Raw genomic sequence first — 27,521 nt, 5'->3', positions numbered from 1 at the left:
AAACTTGGCAGTGCTGTTTCTTGATTATATGAGGTGGTCTCGATTTAGCATAATAAGTATATAGTATTATATTTTATTGAGGTTTTTTTTAATATGTAATACAATATTTTGCACGTGAGACTGAAATAGAAAATGTATTATATAAAGTTTTCACGTGGTCTAACAATGTTTTAATAATTCAGCACCATATGAACATCAATTTTAGTCTCCACTATAGAGAGTGTATCAGTATCAGAGTTGGCAACTCAGTTAGTCATTTTCGGCAGTCGAGTTATTTTCGAGCAGATTTCATGGTGTGTCATTTTAATCACTTTTTTCGCTTTTAAACATTATAAAAATCGGTAAAACATGTTAATTATTTTATGGAAATTGTCGCGAAGAAGTGCAGATTGGTATGCGGGTTGTTGTTAGTGTTTAAAGAGTAKCAGCATACAAAATAATACATAGTCAATTTTCCTCTGCTCAATAAATTTTTCTGTTGTTGCTTTCGTCGTCGACGTCGCTGCCTACAAWTCACTTCCTTTTCGAGCTAATGTCACTGCCGCCGTTGACTGCGCTGCCGCCGACGCCGATGTTTTATTGAGAAAGAATAAACCTGTGGACATTGCTATTTTTAATAACTTGTGTTTAATAAATATATAGAAATAGAAAAAACAAACAAAGTTGCAATAAACTACAAAAAAATTAGTTACCTAATGAAATAGTTGGGTTTACTTACAACATTTTCCAATAAAAAAAAATGAAAATATCACTTCTTAGTAGCAAATATTAATTGGCAGTTTTGTGGGTGGAACTATAAAATAGCTTTGTAGTGAGTTCGACAAATTCGGAGTAGTGGCAGCATAATTATATGGTAAGTGTTTGTACGTACATATGCTACTTCAATTTTGATATACATATCTAATTAGTACGTAGGCAGAAAGGGTATGTACAAATGTAAATACATTTCAAAACTCTCCGTGAATGGTTTTTAGAATGCTGCTGCGAATTTGCGTTATGTTTTGGTTTTGTAAGAAGCACCTGTATGTATGTATATACAATATTTACCCTTATTAAATATTTATTATTTTTTGTGTTGTTACTGCCAATATCATATAGGTAATATAACAAATTCAGACTTATCAAAATGATTTTTAATATTATTTATTCATTTCGTGTATATTTGTATATTTAATATGTACACAAACACATGGTTATGTGTCCTACCCTATGTGCATATACATACATATGTTTTATGCGTCATCTAAGCTGCTTTTGCCTCGCAACCAAAGAGTATCCAACAGACACAATTGCAAGCATTTGAATGATGACAATAGCATAGTTGTAGCTATATAGTGCACTTTACTTCATGCAATTTTCCAGATTTTTTCTGTTTCTTCTATTTACTTTTATTTGTTCTGCTATTTTAACAAAAGAGCAGTGTACAAAAGAGGGCGACAAGTGGTCGCTTGCAGAAGTGCGCAACAACATCAACGGTATGTTCAAAGAAATGCAGTCTGAGTTGCAACCGAATAAAAGAGGAGAATTGAACAGTGTAGCATTTAACGAAAATCTGTAGTAAAAATCATACAACATATAAATATTATGTAYATACATATACTTAAAATAATATGTGAGTTCTGAAGGTGTTGTACCATGAGAAAGTAATATTGAGTCTGATAAAGTAACCTTAAGCAAAATACATAAATTATTTACATAAATAAAATTTTCCTTCATATTACATAGGTTACTTGCAGCCAACATAATTCTTCTTTTTGACTTCTGTAACTGCAACAAATCTGATGTAGTTTAAATAATTTCTTCCGAGTGTTGGTGAATCACTGCACACCGTGTTCTAATCTATGGCTACATGTGTGCCACAATGACTCTTGCGGTTTAAACGTGCCTTTGGCTGCGCTAAGACTACATACAATGTTTATTCCGACGATGGCGCCAATTTTCACAGGGAGCTAGACAGCCGAGTTGAGTCACAATGCGCCATACAAGCATGTACTTACATATTAATACATATGTATGTAAGTGTGTAGCCTCTTAAGTTGCCAATARCTCTCACCGCAAACTGTTGCTCCTCGGTAGATTCAACTCTGCACAACTCGTACCATACTGGATGCTTTTGACAAATGTGAATATTCATTCATTCATGCATTGAATGTCTTTATTATTTATATGCTTTTTGTAGCTCACTATTTGCTTTGACAAATTTTATTCTATTTTTACTTTAAACCATTAAAATGTTTTGTAGCTGCCTTAAATAAAAATCAGCTCCATAGCATCCCTCCAACAGGCTATAATTTGTGCATGCACTACCTGCTTCAATGAATGTCTGCCACATTTTAAATCCCATAAGCTTGAGCGGCAGCGCTGATCTTCACACTTCGGTTGCACACGCTCTAGAGGGCACACTAAATTTAGGTTGCACAAACAAATGTTTTAGTGTGTCTGGATGCTGTATTGCGCCACCTTTGATTGCAGTCGATAAGTTGGGACATTGTATACCGTTAAACTTCAAGACCCCAACACGGAAACATAAATTTTCTGCTGCCACATGTGTGGGGAACGCAAGTTTTTTTATTTTAGATTTGCATTCATTTTGAATGTACATATGTATGTACATACATTCATATGTATGTACATACATATGTACATGTGTATTCATGCTTGTAATTTATGACTAATTTGGAATTGTTTTCAATTATTACAAAGAATTCAACTTTGGAACATTTTGTTTATGTTTTATTTCAATTTCAATTGGTTGCACTTTTGAACCGCGATAAATTATTAAAATTCTATTTTTTTGCAAATATAACAATTTTTGATGTCGACACTTGTTTTACGAGTAAATTTCGAAATTTAACAAGATTTTCGAAAATATTTTGTATGCAACTCAATTTTTTGGTAACGGTATTTTCTGTCAGMTATTCTATACAATTCTGATATATTTTAAGATTTTTATCTGCACCTCACCATTTGGTGATCTATAACCAGCATGCAAAAACCCATACCTCCTTGTCCGATTGCGTTTGAATGTGGAACTATAAAATGGCTTTAATGATAATCCTAATTTGCTTAAAAAAAAAATAACTTCTGAATTGTATGAAAAGCGGGTAAGACGAAAATAGTATCAGCTGTTCTCAACTGCGCCGCACCAATGTGGTCGCTTGGATGCAGTGGAACGCAGATGAAGAAACTTCAGACTTGTCAGAACACTGCGCTCTGGATTACGCCTCCTAGAGGTCATTCCTCAATTAAGTCGACAACATTAAACGGTACGCCGAGCAGACTTCGGACGCAACAAAGTTTCGACAAGAACGTCATTGACAATGGAGCCATCAACGCCTTCACCGACTCCCTTCCAGTGAATAGCGTACTTAGAGTCAAACCACTACCAATCGCTGACGAAGACCTCGAGTTGCCGCGCGACACGAGAGTGACCCTTGCACAGCTTCGTTCCGGATACTGTAGTAAGTTAAACTGCTAGTTATCCAGAATAGGCCCCAGATCCTCCCGCTAGATGACGTCGACAATTACTGAGCTTACCCTTACCATCCTAACGGGGACTAGATAGACGTTAGAACAACAACAACCATAATATCCCAGGTTTCCTTTAAGTATGATCCAATATATGTAAATTCCTTGAAGCCCACTTTGTTTAAAAAGGAATTGCCTGGACCAACGTCATCAACATCTGACATTTRCTTAGCAAGCTTGGCAATGCGGTCCGTCCGAGGCGTATAAGTATGTACTTATGTAAATAAGTAAGTTTGTCTGATTCTTATTTTGCTGGAGCACGCGTCGTCTAAAGTTCATGCTGACCAAAAATGGCACCTTACAGCCAAATGCCTTTAATTGCTGCTGTTTATTTGTGCAAGTCCGTATGCACTTATTATGTACTTGGTCGTTTCGTCTTTGTTGTGTAATGTACTCAAATAGAATTGTGTTTATTTTCCTAAATCTTGTTTATTATTTCTGTTTTCACACGATAATCTGCAATGCTTTGAATGCAACTGCTTTGATTATGCACAATTTGTAAATATTTTCTAAATACTTTGATTCGAATTCATCATCAAATCACCACTTAGAGTAATAAGCACGTTCACAAGGGGTCAAAGTGAATTTTAGCGACATTTAAACGATTCCAGGCCATTGTGTGAATCAAATAAGCAAGAGGAGAAAATAAACTGTWTGAAAGTTAATCGGGATATTATTGAAAATTCCATACTTCGCAATATTYTTAACGATCGATTCCAAATCATTTTGCTCTCATTTATTTTCCTTTATTTATTAATTTTTTCCACATCCATAAAATATCGCGCCCAAAATGATGTCAAATAAAGACTGGTATTTTTCAGTTTGTCTTCCCTCCGTGGCCAGAATACCCCGTCGTCTTAGTTGAGGGAAATTTGATTTTGACGTCTGCGTCTGGGCGATTGGCARCATGCCAATCGAATGTCGTCGCCTGGTGCTGTTCGTCTCTGCTGTGTTCTTGGTGCGACATATTCAATTTTTAASYTGAGTACTTTTTGCATTAATTGTATTTTATCCTCTACAATAAAGTAAACGGTAATTTGGAGTTTCTATTTTCGTACCCATTGCCGAAAAGAGCAGAAATAAAGGGTCCAAAAATAGTTGAGTGTGTAAATATTAGAATCAGTTCCACGTGCCATGAAGGTTYGCTATGTTTCGAGATGAGGTGTAATCATACCGAACAGCTGAAACGCCTAGGAGGCTTCACTTATATAGAATAGACCGTAATATTTGAGTTTAGCCGACCGCACTTTGGGATTTAAACCAAGGATCGATAACAGAGTAGTCACAGTATTTTCTACTCCTCCACAGCTTTGTTTCATTTATTCTCAGACGCGAATATGTATGCACCTTTACATATTTATCCGCCATTGTTATTATAACCATATRCATATCCATATATGTATGTATGTAACGAAAAATGTAGAAAAAATAAAATTCATGTAGTATACGAATATTGTCCGCATGTGCATTCATCCTCTTTATTTCCGAGAAAGTGTAAAAATATAAAAATTAAAAATAATTGTGAGGTTTTCTGAAAAATGCGAAAATTCTGCTTGCACCGTTCTCTCGTCAATGCTCTTAGCATTATTCATATTCGTTGACATTTTCACGCTCTTTACATGACAACTATTTACGTGTGATTGCCAGCTACATATGCAGCATGTGTATATATGTCAGCTTGTATCCGGAAGCGCATACAAAAAACGCGAAAAAAAAACTGAAGGATATGTGCCACTGGCGCTATATTAAAACTTTAATGAGAGACGGGTGAGGACGATGGCGGCATTTGGAGGTTAGCTAATTTCTAAACGACGGGATTCTAATGCTGAACACCTAATCTAATTACCGTTAAAAACGCAAATAGCATATGTTGATCCTCACTGGGCATATTTKCCGGTCTTCCAAGTACAGTCCATTTGGTTGACTATCTCAGGAAGCAATTTTACATTTAATCGGTTGCATTTTTGCCCACGCAACCACTACGAATGCAAGAGTTAACCCATCCAATTTATGTACGCATACAACTACAGTGAAACCTCATTTATAGCATATACACACATACATATTTACACACTTAATTATGCAGATCTGCAAGAGCATTTGAACATACATATGTAAATCGAAGCTTATAATTGATGCAGCCATTCAAGCGAGTGTTGTTCGTCTATGAATTTACAAAGCGTAATTAAGTTTATGAATTTCGGGTGTTGTCTGCGAGGGTTGCGAATCGCTTTTGCAACGCTACTGAAATATTTTATTATTTTAGAAGCAGTGGGTTGAATGTATCGCGTTGCGGCTCTTGATTGCGCTCTGGAATGCACTGTGTTGTTGTAATTTTATGCAATTCTCTGGCAATGGTAATCTGATGTAATCGCATGCAATTAATTTAGCGTGAAGGACAAGCAGTCAATGCTATTTCCATTGTGCTAATTAGTCTTCAGTGCAAATTGCTGATAAATGCTGTCGCATTCCATAAAAAAGTGCATAATTTAAAGCTGYTTAGAGTTTTAATAACTAAACTCCCATTCTTGGTGGAGCTTTGGCGCTAATCGACAGTAAGAAGGACCTGAAACTTTTTCATTTCCATGGCAGAAATATCTACCTTCTGTTTGCCACCAATGTTTGGGGAACAAGGGTGTATCCAATCCAATGAACGAAAATCTGAAGGCACATTTTCATTTTTATATATACATGTATGGAGCCACACTAAACTTGGGTAAGCAAGTGTTCGCTGAACTATGACAATGTCTTCGTATAACGCATACAGCTCATCGTTCCATCGAGGCTGACATTGTTATTGGTGTAAATACTGGTTCCAGACGAAATTATTTACGACTTTGAAGTTATGACTGTCAAGAGTGAGGTGGGAGCCTAGTCGCGAGTTCGACGACTGTTTTTTTCATGGCAGGAGATATTAGTTTGTCAAAAAAGTCTTGCGGTATTTTTGCGGTATTTTTTATTGAATTTTCAATTGTTCATAAAATTTTTTTTGATGACTCATGCCCAGCTCTTGACCGATGCTACGGCTGCTACTATGCCGGTCTCTTTTGATCAATTCAGCGATTTTATCGCAAGTTTCGAGGACAGGCCTTCCGGAGCGTGGCGCATCTTCGACCACCTCTACACCAGAATGAAAACGTTGAAACCATCGTTGTGCGGTGGAAATGGAAACTCTATCGGGTCCATAAACTGYACAAATTTTATTGGCGGCTTGAGATGCATTTTTGCCTTTATCCTAGTAGTACTGTAAAATATGCCGTATTTCCTCTTTATTTTGCTCCATGTTTGCGACGCTATAACTCACRAACGACTTAAAAGAAACGACAATCAATCAAACACGTCTTAGCGCGTGAAATGAGCTTTCCAAAAACGTATAGCAAGACCCGATGCGACGAATAAAACTAGAACTACGCGCTCTCAGCGCCAACTAGCGAAATACCGCAATACTTTTTTGACAACCTAATATTTCCTCGTGCCCTCGTTCACTACCGGACCCATTTGCTTCGCTTCCTTAGCCATTCTGAAGAAAGCAAAACTAACGGGCGGGTGTTAATATAATTTTCTCTAGTTGTAGATTGAGGAAGTCACACGGTAAGCAGCCACCTTGTCTGAACTCTCGTTTGGTATCGAATGGCTCGGAGAAGTCCTTCCAGATCCTGACGGAGCTTTTGGTGATGCTCAACGTCAGTTTACACACCCGCATTAGTTTTGCGGGGATGCCAAATTCAGACACAGCGGCATAAAGGCAGCTCCCTGCTCCCCTGATTTTCAGCGTATAAAAATAGAGGCTGCTTTTTCTATTTGACGTAGATATGTATATAAATTTTTTTTACCTATGTAAATCAAATGACAAGAGTGTCACAACCCCATATAAAAAATTCCAGGAAAGTGAGATTTAATCYGCCGGAAGCAAAGAGGGGTGAACGCTTTATTCCAATCCTCTTTCTTTGCACTTCATTTGAGTTCTTAAGGTGATCGCCAAAAGCCAAAAATTATAATGCCTGCACGCTTTTCGATTCACCGCTTCATTTGCGACAGACCCACACACATCCACCGATACAAATGCTTAAACTTAAAAGAACGAAAGTTTATATTTAATGTATGGATGTATATAAGCGCGGTCGCCTAGCAAAATTATTTTTATGAGGACATAAATTTGTTGAAATGCTTTTTAAAAACATTTTTAATAATTACGATGAGAAAACGCCACATACAAACAAACAATACATGCATACACACACATACGTAAGTAGCTGATGTGAAAGAGTAGGCGAAAAGCTGAAAAATAAACACTTTACCACAGCAACAAACCGACTGTAGAGAAAAAAATACATATGTGTTTATATATGTATATGAACCTGTGTGTGTTTGTTTGTCTAATGGAAGCAATAACGAACATCTGCAAATACCGCAAAGCTACAGGGTAATCGCCAGCTACTTCTTTAAATTGCGAAAAAAGTTGCTTTGGAGAAAATTCTCAATGAATGGACATSTTTTGAAAGAGGGGTGTGTGCAACTCGCTTGAAACAATGGCCCAGTCTGCGCTGGGGGATGCGATGAGGCTGCGTGAGCGCATTGCTCTTCGGCTGCTGTTRGCGCTCCTGCTGTGTGCGTGCCATGGTTGGCGGCCTGCCGCTTTGGYGTTGACAAACACGCTCGCGGTGGCAGCCACCTCAGTCTCCAAATAATCGTGAACGCGCGAGCATCAAACGGTATAGCAGAAATTTTGAACTCGCTAAAGCAAAAACTACCGAACTCAGATTTCAGTGTCAATACAATTGCTAATTGAGCTTATATAGCAACATATGCTGTTAAAAACAAAGTGACAAATTACCGTTAATCTTGAAAACATACATCGTGAACATTATTTCGGACTGAGCGTGCGGTGCGGATAATTCAGCGAATGATAAATCGTGCAAAGTGGCTGTGCATACGCTCCAAGAAAGCCCGCTGGCAATGTAAAAATCGACGAATTCCACGCGGAGTGGAAAATTCTAATTTGTGCGAAGAATAGTATGTGCTTTTTGCGGTTCTGGTGACCTTGTAACCATTTTTTAATTTCTCATGCAGTTTGTAAAATTCAAAATTCCTTAAGTACAAGTGTAAAGGTGGCTGTGTGCGTGCCAAGAGTGGTGTCCGAGAGTTCTATGCATATATACACACATGCATACATTATATACAAATAAGTATGTACTATATGCATACAGTTTTATTTTTATAAACCGGAAACGCTTCGCAACATTTGTCAACACCGCCACACGCAGCTCTCTCTTGTGTCGCCCTCTAGCTCYTTCGATCGTCCGCTCCATTTCTTTGACCTATGCTATTGTGTTTATTGCGATTTTTAATTATCTTTTAAGACAAGATCTTTAAGCAATTAATTAGGCTGTTGCCGCTTGTTGTTGGTCGAGATTGTTTGTTTTTGCTATTTTCGAAATACCTCGAGCATTTTATTTGAGCTTTAGTTGCTAGTGTTTTCCAACAGCAAGCTTTCGACATCCACATATTCATAGCGCATATTCACTTATTATCTTTGAGTGAGACTTCAGCGTTACGTATACGCCCTGGACGCCGAATTATTTTTGATTATTTTTGAGTAAGCTGCCTTGTTACTTGTCGATTAGAACAAATACAGTTTTATCTAATCCCGAAACATTTAGAAATACATTTTTGTGTATAYGGTCCCAGAAGTAGATTTTATGGCATATCAACTGTCGCATTGCTCCTCGTGAGCAGCCAAAAAACCCACCGATCATCAGATGCTAGTACGGATCCTAAAGTTTAAGTCTTTTGTTGCGGTTTTCACAAACAATTGCAGCATTAGTGTCCATTACAGTCGCTTCTGAACCCATTTTGAAGAAAAAAAAGCAGAAATGTAACTTAATTGGGAATGTTTTTTTAACGTTCGAAAAAGCATTCTTTGGCAATTATTTTTTTAAGATTATCTCTTTCAAATGTTGGCCACGGCTACGTCTCATATATTTCATCCATTGAGTCCAATTTTCATGGATTCGCTCGAGCATTTCGGCTGGTGACTGGCGACTGACGCGTAAAGTTTTGCCTTAAGGCCTGAATCGAAGCGGGATTGTGCGCATACACTATAGACTTTACATGTCCCTACAGGAAAACGCCAGTCACGATGTGATATCACACGATCTTGGTGGCCAATCGATCAACTCAAAGCTCACCGAAGTGTTTTCTCGACAAATCCATTGAGGGAAGTGGCGTCGTCTTGTTGAAAACAAATGTTGCCGAGATCACGAGCTTCAATTTCAGGTATCAAATAGTCGGTTATCATGGCGCGGTAGCGGTCGCCATTGAGGCTTACGATCTGACCTCCCATCATTTTTGAATAAATATGGACCGATGATTCCACAAACCTCAGCAAAGCTTTATTTATTCTGGATGAAATGACAGGTGTTGAATCTCTTCAGATTGCTTTTCGCCCGAAAAGCGGCTTCTTTACATACACATTGAGCCAGAAATAGGCCTAATCGCTAAACTAGATTTAGTTCGAAAACGTGGGATCTTGTTGGAACTTTTCAAAAGCCCAACAATGTGGCTATCAATTTAAGATATCGACGTAAAATGCGCCAAGTCTTCGTGTATACGCTCAGCTACGGCTGCTATATTTTCTTCACTCACGTGGATCTCAGTTTCGATGATGGTGTTGCGAATAGTACGCTCAGTAGTAGTAGAGCGAAGCGCGAAACACATTTTTTACAGAACGCGAATTCTCTTAATCAAGTTTTGATTCGATTTGTAAACATTCTTCTTCAAAAGCAGCGATTTCAAACGTATGCGGAACCAAAACAGGAGTGGTTACAGCTTCGACTAACGTGGAGCATCGAAATTTACTACTGTGTAATAAACATTTGTGGATAGCATTTTTCTGATTTTGTTGATCATTGTCTGTTTGTCTGTTTGTCTCGCTGTCAACCCGGTGCAAAGCGTTTGCTTCTCTTTCCGCTGCTGACGTTGATTTATATTTTTAGTGCCAAAATCAACAACAAATCGGGAGTGTGTGTGATGTTTTATCTTTGCTAGAACTGTCGCGGCTCGACTGCGCTTCTTGCGCGAAAAGAAAACAACAAAGCAAACACGCGTGAGTGCAAAGTTGTCGATTGGCTATTTTTATTCGCAGCAAATGATGGCAAAGAGCAGGAAGCAGATAAATATCGCGATAATGCTGCACCCCACCCTTTTGTTTTTTAGTTATGAGGAAATTTTCAAGTGTAAACAAATTTCGGAAAGCGTAATAAAACATTCAAAACAAAAATAAAAAATAATTTTTAAATTAAAAAGGAATAAATCACCGAAAGCAGGGAGGAAAAATAAGTTTCAGTGTTTTCCAATTCAATTATGAGTGCTTTCATTTGGCGACATAACTTTCAAGAGAGCAAACTTGTAAACAACATCATATTAAAAGCAAAAAGAAATGAAAATCATTCTGCAATTTGCGTCACAACGGTACATTCTTGTGCAATGACTAAGAGAAGCGGAAATAAACAGGAGACAATTTTAAGTGAATGGACGGACCAGCGTTTCCTTTGGAGGAAATCGTTGGCATCCGCAGCCGGCTGAGTGCGAGCATTGTGCATGTGCATAGCAGTGGGCGTATAGCGTGTGTGTGTGTGTGGCATATGTGTGTGCGAGAGAGTGCAACATCATCAACAGCAAACATTCAATCTAATTATGTGCAGCGCGTGAGTGGCGCAAGGAAATCATGTTTTGTTTTCATTCATACATACATATATATATATGTACATATGTGTATGTATTACTTTTGATTTGTTTATTTAAAGTGTTTAGGATGATTTATGACTATGGCTTTGTGCCACATAAGAAAATGTCTTCTATGTACTCCGTGCCCATAATTAAGCCAATTGGCACCAGAGAATAATAGAGTTGCTGAAGGCAAACAAACACATTTAATTATATGCATATATTGCAAGGTATCTGTGCGCGTGTAGGAGGGAAATGCGTGGAATATTCACACTTGACTGATAATGAATTTGCCGGTGACATGTCGCCGCCTCAGCGGGCTGTATTAGCTGTTGTCGCGGACGATCGAAAGGAGTGCGCTGTCATTTAGGGGTTCATAAAGCAAAACATGACGGTTGTGAAAATAATTTTATTTTTTGGCATGAATGAAGTTCATCCACGCAAACTTAAGGTCTGTGACTAATCAAGTATTGTAGAATTACTACTTCACTGTTTGGGGACTTTTTTCCATATTTGTAAGGGAATACACTTTTTTTCGTTCCGATTGTTCAGTTTGTATGGAAGATATACTGTATATACAGACCGGCGGACCGACGAAAAGAATGAATTCCTACAACAGCCGGTTCTCAGAATTGACCCGGATTTTATCTGGCCAAGGGCTGTTATTTCGGTGATCTAACCTCGTTTAAAAAAACGGGAGACGGATGGGCGGACAGATGGCTTGGCCAACACAGTTTGTTACGCTGATCATTTATATACATATGTACTTTATAGCTCCTCTGGCCAACATCTTCTTCTTTGCTGACGTAGAGTTTGGTTTTCTTTCGTCGAGAGACGACTTAATTTCTCAATATGTATTTTTCATATACGGCCTTGAAGAATTAACTTGTTGCAATGTTTTAGCCATAATTGTTTAGTGCGTTAGTGATTTCCTCGCCATCTCTTGCCCAAAATACGTTTGTTTTTCAAGGTCGTGTCCAACATATTGTCTAAATTAYAAATAGATACGAAAAATTGGTTACCACCAAATCTGGAAGTAATTTGTTTGGTCAAGAAGGATCTTCCTGAGTCGGTGGCATCCGTCTTTTGCACCAGTTCCCTGAACCGCTGTGAATATTTACTCATATAAATTCATGCACATACATATGTATATTATTCTGCATAAATGAAAYGATAATTTTTAAATATTTTTAGTCAAAATTGGATTTTAAATAAGAAAAATAATGTTATTTTCATCTAGCAGTTGTGCCTACTCGTTGGTGTTCAGTTTAGAAATCGCAGACATAAACTTTTTTCCAAATAACTATAAAAAAGACACACAAGCACAATTTTATTATCGGCTGTTCTTCTGTTTGTTTCTAAGCAAATTTTGGTTCCCATATAGCCATTGAGCACCCAGTGACAAACTGACTTGGAATTCTCGCAATTTTCGCTTCAGCGTGTGTCTTTTAAAATGATCTCAAAAAATATCTGCGCAAAACAAATGGATAAAAATTTAATCGCTCTTTACTGTTGCATTTAAATCTTCAAACAAACATACTCGTATTTGCAAATGGCTGTACATACACGAGAATATAAATAGCTGTGGTGAAAAGCTGAAAAAATACATTTCTTCTCAAGTATTCTCGAACGAGAGAGTTATCGCTTAATGAGAATAGTCTGGTAAGATTTAGAGAAATCACCAATAAACATAATTTGGAATTCCACTCGAACCATTTGGAATTAATCTAATTAATTAGCGGCACTTAAAGGTTTTCAACAAGTTGCGCGTGCTTTTTGTCGAGGTGCGAGAAAACTAAGATCGGCACGGTCACCCCATTAGTGCAGTGCCAAAATGGCGATTAACCGCCACGTCGACCTTGGCAACCTTGGAATTTTTCCTCTCCAATGTGATGTGACACATTAAATAAAATATGCAGAATATTTATTTATGTATATACTATGTATGTACATATATAATGAAATAATAAAAGAGGGAGAAGAGAAATTAGGGAGCAGAAATATAATATTTTTATATTTGTCAATGGAAATGAACAATGATTCTTCACATTTCAAAAAAAAAAAAAAAAAAAAAAAAAAANAAAAAAAAAAAAAAAAAACGATTTTACGTGTTTTTTATTTTGTTAAAGTGATAAGTGTATATGAAATATTTCGAATTTTCGTATCAAAGGTTGTGTGATGTTTAATTGTAGTCCTTAATTAATTGTTTTCTTATTTGAAATTGTTCATTTTATTATAGTTTTCATGACATCTTCTCTATTGCAGTTCTAATTACTCGACAAGTATAAAGTCGGGCATCTACGCTGACACGATTCAATTGACCCGAATCCCAAGTGGTGTGTTCCAACTCAACGCAAGCGTTCTATTTCACGTCGAACTGGCTGAAACACAATTTTGGAAAGCTTTTGCAACGGAAGAAAGGACAGCAAAATGTCGCAGCCACTCATCGTCCAAGCGGAGTACTCCTTTAAGGGCGGCAATAATGACGAATTGTGCTTTAAGAAAGGCGACCTCATCACAGTCACCCAGCGCGAGGAGGGCGGCTGGTGGGAGGGCACACTCAACGATAAGACTGGCTGGTTTCCCAGCAACTATGTTAACGAGTACAAGGCACCTTTGCCGCTCACAGAAACGATACGACCACCAGAGGAGATACAGGAGTACCGTTCCGTGGTGCTGAAAGATCTGCTCGACTCTGAACGCGCACACGTTGCCGAGGTTCAAGGTCTCCTGGAAAATTTTCTCGAACCACTACAGCAGGCGCAAATGTAAGAAAGCGAATTAAGAACCAAAATTGAAGATTTCATTCATTCTCATGTATATTTGCATTATGTATACTTTTATAGTCTCACCGCGGATGAGTACGCCCAGTTGATGTGTAATTTCGTAGAAGTCGTAAAAACACATGACGAACTACTCAAACAGATGGAAGAATGCAATGATCGGGTTGGTAAATTGTTTCTAACGAAGGCACCGCACATGAAACTGGTTCATCAAGCCTACTGTGCAGCCCACCCGAAGGCCATTGTCATACTCGATAAGCACAAGTGAGTAAAGAATCTTAAAGACCAGCTTTTCAATAACATTATATTCTGCTTCGCAGAGATGAATTGGAGAAGTATATGGAGCGGCAAGGGGCTGCCTCGCCCGGTCTGTTGGTTTTAACAACGGGTCTCTCGAAACCTTTCCGCCGGCTAGATAAATATTCTGCCATGCTTCAGGAACTTGAGCGACATATGGAGAGCAGCCATCCGGATCGAGGTGACACACAACGAAGTGTTGCCGTATACAAGGATATTGCGGTAAAGTATTTCTCGAAGTAGCGCAGCGCTTTCTAACTGAGAATTAATATTTTTTTATCATTAAAAGGCGGCATGTTCTGCTACGAGGCGGCAGAAGGAACTCGAGCTGCAGGTGTTAACGGGACCAGTACGCGGTTGGCAGGGGCAAGAGCTTAGCACTTTAGGTACAGAAACAATATGAAACTTTTTGTGTACTAGAATTCCTTACTCAATTTTTCTTCTTAACAAATTTAGGTGACATAATACACATGGGCAGCGTTGCTGTCGGGCCGGATCACAGAGATCGGTACTTTGTGCTTTTCCCACAAACTTTGCTGATACTTAGTGTTAGTCAAAGAATGAGTGCCTTTATTTATGAGGTAAATTTCAATATACTATATATTTATTTACGTTTTCTCGCTGAGCAATAACCTTGTATATTTTAAGGGAAAACTGCCTCTAACGGGTATCATTGTGAACCGTCTCGAAGATAGTGACACAGTGAAAAATGCCTTTGAAATTAATGGACCCTTGATTGAGCGTATCGTTGCTGTGTGCCAAGGGCCCAACGAAGCCAATAGATGGGTTGAGCTCTTGACTTCTGCAAACCCAACTATGCCAATTGGCATCAAACGGCAGCTAAGCAATCTTAGCAATAAATCGATGAGCGGCAGTAGTAGTGGGCATGCACCTCAACCTCCACCACATGTAAGTTTTCTGATGAGCCTCTTAAATACGAAATCAACGTTACCTCAAACTCTCTGCAATGTAGCCTCCACTCCAAAATTTATAATTAGTAGAAGGTCTAAAGTTGACATTATAGTTTAGAAATGATTTGATCTGGTTAGATTTTATATAAAAATTGAGTTTGAGGTAATTAAAAAAAAAAAAATGGAATTTTCTTGAAGTTTTTAATTTAACTTTTTATTTAACTTTTTGTATTGAAAAACTATTCGACGATTTCACAAATTTTTAAACATAAACTTTAAATAAAAATAACAAAAATTTCAATTGAAACTCAAAATTAACAACAACACGTAAAATCCAATAAAAACGCACGTAATCAACTGAACCACGTCGCAGAACCCTCATATTTTAGATGCGCGCGGTTATAGTACACGTTTCTCGCTCTGCGCGTACTACGCTGCTCCTCCATGCAAACCATATCGCATAACATTGCCTCCGAGTAACTACCCGCCCACCGCACCTTATGCTAACCTAAGCGCACATTTTGCCAAACTAGTAAAGACCGGGCGACTCAAGAGTACTTTAGTAAAAATGTTGCTCTACCCGCAAGCGCGGCAAAGTATCGATTTGAAGCGTATACCCCTGCGTAGAAAACGATCCCTCAAGTCTTCGGTAAAAATGTATAAGTCAAACCATCAGGATATGGATTATTCCAACTCGTCCGAGCGTTCAGAATTGGAGCGGCAGGATGCCTTCGAATTGCCTACTGACTCCGAAAGTGACGAAGATGAAGATTATGAGAAATATAGCGACCATGATTCCAGCGCCCTTGAATATGTAAAATTCCACGCGAATCGGCGGGATTCGATTGACGAGACAGCATCCGTCAACAGCGTGGAGCTTACGAGGCGAAAGGAGCGCCACTGTTCATCTATAAATCTAATAAAATTGGATACAGATAGCATGGAAGATAGCGGTCAGCGCTCTGTTGGACCGGTTGCTCTGCAAAAAGAATCACTGATCATCGGTTCAAAGGCAATGCAAGCGCTGGTTCGCAAATCCACCGACAGTGTTATCATCCATACAACAACAGCCCATCTGGATTTGTGTTCAAGCGGCGGCATCACCAGTTGTGTAGAGGAGCTATCTGAAGACACCACAAGTCTTCAGCAAAGCTTGCATCACCAAGCGTCCCAAACCTCGCATGGCTCCTCGGTGTTTTGTGAGCGGTTTGGGGGTGCATACGTTGCATGTGAGAATCTAGCAAAAATGTCAGATGAAACAAAAATAAAGCTCGTCGCTCAAGTTTCCGATTCCCCGCCAGAGCGGCATAGCATGCCGAACTTATTTGTTGGCAATCGCTTCAATCGCAGCTCAAACACTGCCGTCTATGTGCCAACTTGGCAAGATCGTAAGGACGCACACAATTTGAGTGTTGATGCGCTGAAACACCAGAGTCTAGAAAGCGACAATGCTAGATCCGACTATGATTATGGTGGCCACGATGATGATGATGATGATGATGATGACGGTGATGAGGATGATGTTACTCATTCCAGTACGTTGGACTTGCCGGCGGAATGCTTAACGGCCCCAGACAAGATGCAGGCGGAGTTGTTGTACAATTTTGATGAGAGCTGCTTGGGAAGACAAACGTTCGTAAAACCTGTGATGATTCATATTAAACTGATGAAGACTCTCATAGCTGTAAAGCCAATTCAAGAATCAATCTGGTGCATTATTGAAGAACCTCGTTCATATATTTTTTTAAACAATCGAAATTATTAAATTAAATTAAATTCGTATTTTGGCTGAAATACTTATGAGAGTCTTCATTGGCACAAGAGAACTTGTTTTGGTCAGTTTTTATGCTTAAGGGAGTTCGTGTATGCCTAACTTATAAGTCATAGAGTATAATATATAAAATACTTAGAATATTAATATGCATAACTATGGCATGTAAAGTATGCTTCTACGTCTCCCATGAGCATATTCAGGCTTAGTGCTCACATACCAATTTTATCTGTATAAATATAGCATGGCGGAGGATTTCGACGACATCATATCGCCGCCTTCGATGTTCAAGCCACAATTTCTTTTCAATCAAAGTGCTCCGAGCAGCCAGGAACGGGATCGAGCGGTCGAAAAAAAGAATCAACCCGACAAAGAGGCTGCTTTACACAATAGCCAGTCTACCACTGAATTGTATATTGAGCCCCAACGTGCTAGTGGCGGTTCCGACAACAGTAAAGAAAACCGTCCTGTTTCCGTTAGGCGTTGTATAAGTTATCAGTATGTCCAAATGTCCAATGCACATGTCAATCACACTCCAGTAACTCACTCGTCGCCTATCACCAGCGAAAGCAGTGGTTCATCTAATGGAAATCCAAGTAATAACAATAATCACTTAGATGGCAACATTCCAGTAGCACACACGCACCGCCACCAACAACAATTACGCAAACAGAGAAATGAGTCTTCGAGCTCTAAATGCAAATGTTGTGAGAGTTCACAGTGTCCAAGTCCACGCTCCAGCGACTCTGGCATGGCAGGCAGTTGCACCATCACTTCACCCGATCCACCTCATGGAAATTACTACGTTGGGGAAGATTTACCGATGTCAGAAACGTCCAATTCCGATCCTAACGATATTTCTGATCTCACACGCTTCGATGTGTGTGGCATGTTTCGAGCGAAATTTCTCACACCGGAAGCCACCCAAGATCTCATAGATAATACTGACAGCATAGAGCCGTTCCATCATATACAACAACCTAATGTCTCAACGTCAACCACTGCATCGATTAAAGGTGCGCCCATCTCAACCATAACAACCGCTGAGTTGCAAATATCGGCCAGTAGTACAACCATTAATTCTGTGGCTAGCAGTTCAAGTCACCAAATGATGACGAATAGTCAAGCAAATATGCAGTTCTCGTCATGTCTGGATAACATCGACTCGCCAGCAACGGCAGGTGCGGCTGATGGTCCTCTATTTCGTTCTGGCTTGTACGCACATTGGTGGAAGAAGGAAAAGCTACCAACAGCGGTGGTGCGTGGCATCGCCAAGGCCTTGCAATCATCTCAGCTTAGCAAGGAATCGCGTTGTTCCAGGTGTTCCAGCTGTGCCAGCTGTGTATCTGGTGGTGGCAGTGGGTTTAGTGAAGGCACAGCCTACTCGTCACTATGCCGAGAATGTGTGTGTTTCTGTAGGTCCAACTCAGGTGGTGAGAATAGTACCAACACCACAACAACCACTTCCATGGTGCAATGTCCTTTGTGTTCGGCGGACGATGGCGGTATTACCGATAATAACGCATCTTCGGCAACTCAAAGCGAGCGTGCAAGTCGGTCATCCTTTGTTAATGCAGGTGCTGTTACTGCAACCACATCCAGCACTTCAACAGTTTCAAGTCCGAGTAGTTCGCTGGATTGCCCAATTTGTAAAGGTCTCATAACGCGCGGCGACTCCTTAAGCTCTCTTCAGATGGCAGATGATGATGGTGCTAAATTGGCCGCCGAAGGAGATGCAGGCGATCCCAGTTCTTCACATTTAAATTGCGCGAACTGCTCCGATTCCGTTGTAGAAGGCAAGCAATCTTTATTGACACACGCGTGCGTCACCGGCCGCTTGACAGCTGCAACTTTCAATTTGCTGGCAGGCTGGACGGACGTGTGCGAATTCAATTGTGTTTACCTTGATTAACAAGCATTTTGTGATTTCTTTTCGGTTGGCATTTGACTTGTGCGCGAATTGAGCGCTTTCATTAACGGCTTTATGGCCAATACTAAGTAGTTTCACTAGTGTTACTGCAATTTTCACCAATCACCAGTAAAAGTGTTAATATTCAAAAATCGAAAATTCTTATCCGTACAGTGTTTATAGCCAATATTGTATGAAGGAGTAGTTTGAATTGTGTAACGCTAGTGATAACTGAAAACCGCACAGTTCCCTTGAGTAATACCCTAACTGTTGACTTAACTTGAATGTGCACTCTGCTTTTTGTTCAAAATCATGTCATCTGCTTGTCTTCATCATTCATCAAACAAAAACAAAGTCAAAATCACAACCAACTCCACCATATCATGCTGAGTTGAAAATCGTTTCGATTTAAGAGAAATGAACAATCCTCGCCATTGCCACACTACACCACTACGCCACTGCATTTGCTCGTTTCGCTTGCTTGCGCTATGTATTTAGCTGTGACAGTGGTTGCATCCGTGCGAAAACTAAACTAAACAAATTAATTATGAAAACCATAAACTAAAAAAAAAAATATGAGAAACAAAACAAAACTAACTGAAGCAAATTTCGAAGCATTCTTAATTTCTCTGTTGGTATTAATTGCGTCGAAAATGTTTGGAAACTAACAAAATTACCAAATTGAAATTTACTTGTGTTATATGAAACGAAATGTGTTTTCATTTTTCAGATGTCTCCACCCGCCAACCTCGGCATGCTGGGGGCGCAGCGCACAAACTCCCAAAGCTCAGCGGCGCCGGCAACGTCAATGGGGGGCACGTCCCTGTCGCATCCGTCACAACACAAACGGAGCCTGTCGTTCAATCACCACCTCAGCTACAATCAATACACGCACACTCAGCCTCCACCACCTCATCATCATCTTCCACCACCACAACCAAATCCACAAAATCATCCGGTGGCACCAAACCACAAATCAAGTTTAGCCCCGACATCGAGCAATTTTTCAAAGAGCCAGTACCTAGCAGCAGTGGGGGGAAGCACAAGCGCAAAGATAGGAAACACAAGAGGTGAGCGATCTTTCCTATTCCATGTGCTTCTTATAACATTGGTTTAAACTTTAGCTAATTGGAGTATAACGAATCTGCGCCCAGCACCGCCTCTGCGCCCCAATTTACTAAATGCGACGACGCAAAGCGGCAGTGGTGTCACCAGTGGTAGCGGAAGCGCCAACGCGTTGGCCAGCTACTGCAGCGGCCGACGAACACAGCCAACTTTCGAAGAGGATGTGCTGGTTTTGAGAGTTTTTGAAGGCTATTGTGCTGCCTACCAGAACACCACACGCAACACTATACATTCGGGTAAGTGCTCCACACACACTATTCCCTCGCACTTATTTCTCATTGGTAGTACTTAATCATACTGCACATTGCTTAGAGGTGGGTGCATCTGTTGTTTTTTTTTTTAACTCTCCTCACCTCATTTTACTATTGCTTGTGGTTTTGTTGTTTGTTTGGAGAACTCTGTATAAACGTTTTGTTTTTTTTTTTTTGCCATTTTGCACACATAATGCGTTCGTGAAGACTTTGTGAAGTACTGTGGCGCCTGCGCAGTGTTCAGTTGCTCTCAGTGTGTTCACATACGTGTTTTCCTTTTCTGCTTCATGTGGGTTTCATAATTACTGCTCGTAAGTTTTTTTTTTTTTTTTTTTTGGAGTTTTGTTCGTCAAAAGAAGAGAAACACTTGTATATTCTTTGGTTGCATTGAAAACATATTTACATATACCGCTACTAAAATATTTGACAAAAACTAAAACAACAACTGCAACTGAAAATCTTCATTGGAAAATAGTATCGAAAAGTGTGATTTCGCAATTCAATCATGATTCGCAAAGGGGTGTAATAATAAATAGAATAACAGTAACAGTTTGATTTAAATACAATGCTTAATTATTACATAAGTTAATTAATATCGGTAATTAGCAAATAAAATAATCTTTAGTTTTACATATTGGATTAGATTAAGTAAAGCTGTTTTTACTTTAGTTGAAACTAGTTGTTAACTAATATTAATCCACCACTTAGTATACATATAATATATAATTAAAGCTAGTATTAAAACATTAATAATACCCATTTGTTTACACTAATTCACAAATAAAAACACACACACAAACAAGGAACTCCCGCAAATGGAATAGAGAAGCCCGAAGTCGTTGTAACGAATCAAAGCTATTTTAGTTTTTTAGTTTAATATTAATTGGAAAATGTACATATATACATATTTAATATGCCTACGGTTTTATTTCAATTTTTCGTTTATGGTTTCTTTGGAATTACAACTACATGCCCCTGATATCACATTTTTCGTTAAGCATACTCGTATATACACCATCATGTTGGGTTGTTGTCATGCTGGTGTTTCATTATGTTCCTACTTGCCCAACCATGGTATTTTCTGTCCTGTTAATGTACTTTGTTGTCACTCCCCATGTAGAGAAAAATTAATTGGTATGCTTAATCAGGTTCCATCCACCTGATGCATAAACCCCCACTGGATGGAATTCTAACAATTTCACCTCACAGTTACTTGTAAATTCGAGCCTATTCATAATTGATTATGCTAGAAATATATTTTTACCGCTATTAACTGTTTATATACACCGCTAGAATTTATTTACCTTTCTAAGTTTTCATACAAAGCAGTTCTAACAAAAGTGGACGCCTTTAGCCTAAACGCGCTTGTGAGTTTGCCTAGCAACTCGCTGCCATTTCAAGTCACAATTCCATTTAAACAATGTACATAATTTTTGACTATTAATTAATGTTGTGCATATTTATCGAGAAAAAAAAATAGTTTACTATTTAACTTCTTACTTATCCTGCTGTTCAAACATCTCCACAGAATCCTCTGCTCCTATTAATCATTGCGGCTGCGTGAATTATTTTCACTTGTACTATATTGTTTGTTTAACCCACCGCTCATGTAATATTATTTTTGTGTTTTTTGTTGTTTTTGGGATTTTGTGGTGTTTTGGTTACCTTATGCTTATTTAATTACGCTTTGTTGTCAATTGTCGACTCACTCAGTCTCACTTTGTTTTGACTTCTGTTGTCTCCAGTTATTGTGTTGGTTTTCGCCTTTTTTCGTTCTTCGATTTCATTTCTCTCTTTGTCTTTCTCTCTTCCCCGCACTCTTTTACACATTTTTGTTCCGGCCCATTTAGCACTGCAACCGTGGACGCCCTGCTTGCCGATACGCGACGGAAAGCTGCAGACCAGCAAAACCTTTTCCACATCAAATCCACAACTGCCACACCTGTGCAATACTGGCGTCCCATTTCCGGGCAACAGCGGTGCGACTAACCAACAAAATTCCACAAACAGCCTGAATTCCTCGTACATTTGGCGGGAGGCGAGTCCAAATTATTTCAATCTATATTCTAGTTCAGTTTCATCGTTGAATGCAACAAACACAGGTGTAAGCGGTGGTGCGAATGCCGGTGGCTACCGCTATTCACTTTCTGGCGCCACCGCAAATGCTGGCAGTGGCCCTTCTAGTCTGCCAATATATGAACGTGCACTCTCCGAGGAGCGCGCAACCCGCAAATCACTCAATCGCATGAAGAGCGGCTTTGGTTCGGGATATGACAATATTTTTATGACACCACTGTTGCCACGTAAAAATAAACCATCACCTAAGCTCGTGAAAAATAGCTACCAAACCCACCAGCGGTCTCCACCGCCTTCATCTACATCGTTGCGYAATCGTAGCGATTCGGAACGACTCGACTTAACACCTCTAACGATTACGGAGCAAGAGCCGTCACCTCAGCGTCAGTTACAAAAGCAACAGCGTCCACCAGCACCAGGTCTTTACGACCGCCGCCTGAATCGTTCCTTTGAGACAACGGTTTCCCATCGTTACGCCGGCTACGGCGGTGGATACATAATGTCCGGCTACGGCCCGTCCACCGGCTATAAAATGACACCACTGCGACGCAGCACACCGCAATTAGCCGGCGGTGAAGATGTGGTGGACAATGGGCGAGACAGCGACGACGTCGAGGACGGACCGCACGGCTGCAGTGCTGCACTGCTGCGCAATGGTAATGGCGTGGGAAATTGCACAGCCGGCGAACATGAGGCGAGCACCAGCGCAGACGGCGACAGCCAACGTCATTCGGGCAGCTGGTGTTGCGGTAATTTTGTTATGAAGCAATGGCGAAAAATGAACAATTATTGATTGTTAGATGGCTGCATAGAGACGCTTAATGCACGCTGACTGACAGCGTATTCACTAACGCCGTCAGCGCTGTCATACCGCTCTGCCTCTCATTTCTAATTTGCTGCATTTTGCGTGCTGAGCCACAGCCATTAGTTAATTAATTTTTTGTTGTGCAAACGCTACAGTTAAATTAGCTAAATGTGTATGTAGTGGTTAAGTCAGATTTTTTATACTTATGTATGYCTTAGTATTAGTTGTAGGCATACCATTCGGTGATAGAGGCTTCGCGCATGCGCAGAGAAGAAAAAAGTTTGTATTGACTTTTATGATACAAAATTAAATTTAGCTATAACGTTTGATACATTTAAACTAAAATATATCTATTTTTATTATATCGACAATTAAGAGAATCGGGCCATCGCAATAGCTTTATTTTTGCTTATATTTATTCACATATTGTATTTTAATATCAATACGGTTTGGTTTTGTAAATATTCAAGTTTATAGTTGCTATCCACTTTTTACATTTATGAAATGTATGCCTTACATAATATATGACCTTTACAATAAGTTAATACACTTAATTTATAAATAATATTTTTATACTATGTAAATTTGCAAACATACCCTAATTGAAATTTATTATACATATTTACGTATGTACTATGTATGTATGTATGTATACTTGGAGCAGTTGTTGCTCATATTCTTTCGTATTTTTGACAATGCCGGAGTCAGTCTTAACAAATTACATAATCCATTCTTGTACATAACTACTATTTATATTTATCGTACAACCGAGTTTTTTTTTAAACACTATTAAATTAATTAATTTAATGAAATTAGTAGTTCAGTTAGGTTTCCAAAACCGCTTTCCGTAACATCCCAGTTTTATTGAAATCGAATACTCAAAGAAAATCGTTTTTTTGTTTTTTTTTTGCGTTAAATCATGTTGACTGTGCAAAAAAAGTTATATTATGCGCGAAATTAGGTAAATGTATTTCTAGCCAAATAACAACGTTTTATAGCCAAATTGAGACTGCTGAACAATTGTACAATACGCATCAACATAATTGAATGTACGCGTCAATTGTAAATTCTGCGCGCATTGCTTGCCCTTTGCCATAACCGACCTGTACGCAGTTAGGATAATTCGTTCTGCCGCAGCGGATGCGGTCCACTGAGAAACTCAGCCCCAATGATTTAACAATTTATTGAGATAATTGACTTTCAATAAATTTTATTGATTGATATTGATATTTTTTATTGACAGATAGTGCACACGCAGCAGTATGTGCTCTGTATGACAGACAAATAGCTGTGCAAGATTCCTCCGAAATTTAAAAAAAATTATAGAAAATTAAATGTTTAAGGAAGAGGGGGGAATGCTTGTTCTTGATAAAATATCATCTTCAAGTGTACTTTCCTTAGTAATTTTTTCTGTTAATCACATTTTGTTATATTTATAATAATTTTGTTAAATAATTTTGTTACTAACTTCTACCAAAGACGTAAAACGAATCAAAGAAGAGGTTTATTACTTTTAAGTCTTGTACCGCCCAGAAGATGAGCGTAAACCATGAATACAATAATAATTTGTATAAAAAACAAAAATAAACAATATATAATATTGAAATCGTGTATGCTTTAAATGTTATTACAGTGAAAATTATGTATATCTGTATTTAAATTTGTATATATGTAGTACAAAACGCAAATGGATGTACAATTGAAATGTACTTGCCAATCTTGAAGTTAGCCTGGAGTCTTTTAAGTAACTAATACTAAGTCATCTTGAACCAGTGTGTGAGGTTTTACATTGAAATTAATGCTTAAACAAAAACAAAACCAATAAATCCATAATACAAACTGAATTGAAGAATATTTTTAATACGCAACCTCATGTGTGAAATCAAAAGAAAAACAAAAAAAAATATCAGCAACAAAGTGGGGAATATGTTGACAAGCGAAGCAGTAATTTGTGTCTGCATGCCCAAAGCTTTTTCCATTCTCTCAAATTAGTAGTGTAGTTAGCCCTTCAGATATGGAGATAGACAATGGAGAGCGCRTTTTCCATATTTACAAATGTTTGAAATATGTAGTGTATGTCAGTTATTTGGTATGATTGCCGATAAACATATCAACATTTAGATCTTACGTACCTGGTGCGCGGCATTTCTAGAATGCACTTCTGAATTTACAGCTAACTCAGCCTTTTCTAATTTTCGTTTGGAAAACAATAACTTCTTGCTTGTTTTATGGTCAATTACCGATTTTTTAGTTGGTTTTTTTTTTATTTTTATTACGAGTGACCATTTTCCTCCAAGGCTGAGGAGCAACATTTAGCAAACATTGTTTAAAAGTATTGTATGTAGTTATATTTCTATATATCTTCTCGAGTTTATTAATCACTTTTCTTACGTAATATATTGAATGATGCGTTTGCAATGATTTCCTTTTGTCTACATAAGCCTTGCTTCCAAATGTACTCGTATTTAAGTATTTAGCTGTTTGTTGTTTCTATAAAGATATTTTTGATAATCGTTTGTTCCGAATATTTGCACCATCAAAATCACAGTTCAGCAATAGAGCCTTGAATCCATCTCACAGCTAGCAACACCATTCCACAATATTCTATGTTTTTTCTTTTCTTTTACCACTTCGAACACCTCAACAAACTTCACCACCACAATCGCCACTATCTATCTACATACGAACGACAACAACAACAACAATCAAAATAACGTGCTCTTCAAACACCAACCACCTGTGAAGGCTTGGAGAACGAGGATATGACACCGACTCTGCGCCAACTGTGGACCGCAATCCGGCAGATGCAGCAGGAAATGTCACAAATGAAGCTACAAATGAACGAAGAGCGTGCCTTGCGCACGAGCCTGCAACAGCTGTTGATGCAACACTTGGAGGCGGGCAGCGCGGTTAGCAATACGCCGAAATGTTGACTATGCAAGTGAGAGTGCTCCGAGACATGTGTGGCATATACATATAAGCGCAGCGAGTTGAAAATCCTCAAGGACAAWGTATTCCTTGAGTCAGTGGAACGAATGTGTCGGTTGCACCTACGCATTATTTAGTGAACATTTTATTGCAATTTTTCTTTATGAAAGAACAATAATGTTTTATTTATAAGTATAAATTGTATGTAGTTCCGTTTTTAAGTAGCCCACTTATGGTGAGTGCAGTTTTTAGAACTTTGCATACATAGAATGTGTCATATTTAACGCTCACGCTCTAGTTTTTATTAACTTAAGTATTAAGCACTTTTGAGCATAGTTTATATGAAGTTTCACGAGATTCGCAAATAGTTGTGAACTAGACTTAATAATGTTATATATTATTAGTATTTTGTAGGTCTTTAGTAGATCAGTTGCGCTGGGAAAGCCACAGTAGTGGCTTTTCCGAAAAATTTTCGAAACACAAATAGAAATATTATTTGAGTATGTTATTTCTGGCAACAGAATAAGCATGCTGCTTTCACTTTTACGCTTATATTTCATGTTAACAGTTAACTACTTTTGACCTTGATAGTTTAGAGGTTATGACATCACAAACGCTCTGCTCATTTCGTAACTATTCGGATCTGCATAATCGCATAAGGGTGTGGAACGTACGAAGAATTTTCGAAATACAAATAGAAATATTATTTGAGTGCGAAATGTTTAATTAAACATATATTTGACGACGAATAGTGAAGCTAAGAAAAATTTTAAGAGCAAATCGATTAATTTAAAAACTTACCCCAAAGTATGATTACACTAAAATTAGTTAATCGACGGTTTTTTACCCATCTGGATTCGGTTATTTCATTTCACTTTGTATTTTTCAAATATCTTCAAATTTTCCAGCGAACGCTCCACTCTTTAATAACTTAACCAATCACTTATTAAGTCAGACGCACAAAACTTCTACTAGAAAACAAATTAATTATTAAATATACGTAATAAGAAGCTAATTTTTATAATCGAACAAAAAGCAATTACAACGACATTACCTTTCCGCAGCCAAGTAGTAAGTTGAGAGGCCAGAAATACTAAAAAAAACCTAAGTGCAGTGCTAATTGTAATTACGAATCTGAAAAATAGCTCAGTAAGAAAAAAATACAGTTTTAGTTGATAAGCAAATATAATACCGTATTGCTTTGGTTTTAATAATACACTGTATACTGTAGGCATTGCATATTTGATAACCTTTATTTTTCATACAAATGCTGTTGTCAATGGTATTTTTGGTGATATGAAGGAGTTTTGGAAGCGTTTTATTGCTTGCCAAATGTGTTCGCGGGAATGTGAATTATATTCAAACGAAATTAGTAAAGTATTAAATAAATAAAAATTGTATTTTTAGCTTTG

At 38.4% G+C, this 27,521-nt stretch overlaps 1 protein-coding gene across 4 annotated transcripts; it reads left to right on the top strand.

Annotated features, from left to right (window-relative positions):
• The first annotated feature begins 41 nt into the window (after nucleotides 1-41).
• LOC108965788 (rho guanine nucleotide exchange factor 7) lies at nucleotides 42-27,521 on the top strand. 4 transcript variants are annotated; one of them, XM_018928403.1, is made up of 11 exons: nucleotides 42-853; nucleotides 13,519-14,021; nucleotides 14,100-14,300; nucleotides 14,357-14,555; nucleotides 14,623-14,719; nucleotides 14,790-14,914; nucleotides 14,982-15,242; nucleotides 15,618-16,876; nucleotides 17,259-18,811; nucleotides 19,655-19,994; nucleotides 20,049-20,140. In XM_018928403.1, the coding sequence occupies exons 2-11, from the start codon at nucleotides 13,684-13,686 to the stop codon at nucleotides 20,050-20,052; spliced, it is 4,377 nt and encodes a 1,458-aa protein (XP_018783948.1). In that variant the 5' UTR covers nucleotides 42-853; nucleotides 13,519-13,683; the 3' UTR covers nucleotides 20,053-20,140. The 4 variants fall into 4 exon arrangements, with proteins under 4 accessions (XP_018783948.1, XP_018783950.1, XP_018783951.1 ...); XM_018928404.1 differs by lacking the exon at nucleotides 42-853 and adding an exon at nucleotides 8,241-8,541; XM_018928405.1 differs by lacking the exons at nucleotides 15,618-16,876; nucleotides 17,259-18,811 and adding an exon at nucleotides 22,151-25,025 and having other exon boundaries at nucleotides 73-853; nucleotides 20,049-20,285.

The sequence above is a fragment of the Bactrocera latifrons genome, unplaced genomic scaffold (assembly GCF_001853355.1).
Source record: "Bactrocera latifrons isolate USDA-ARS-PBARC rearing strain unplaced genomic scaffold, ASM185335v1 scaffold_149, whole genome shotgun sequence".
Taxonomy (NCBI): domain Eukaryota; kingdom Metazoa; phylum Arthropoda; class Insecta; order Diptera; family Tephritidae; genus Bactrocera; species Bactrocera latifrons.
Note: the sequence above shows the minus strand (reverse complement) of the source record. Positions and strands in the feature narration are given on the sequence as shown.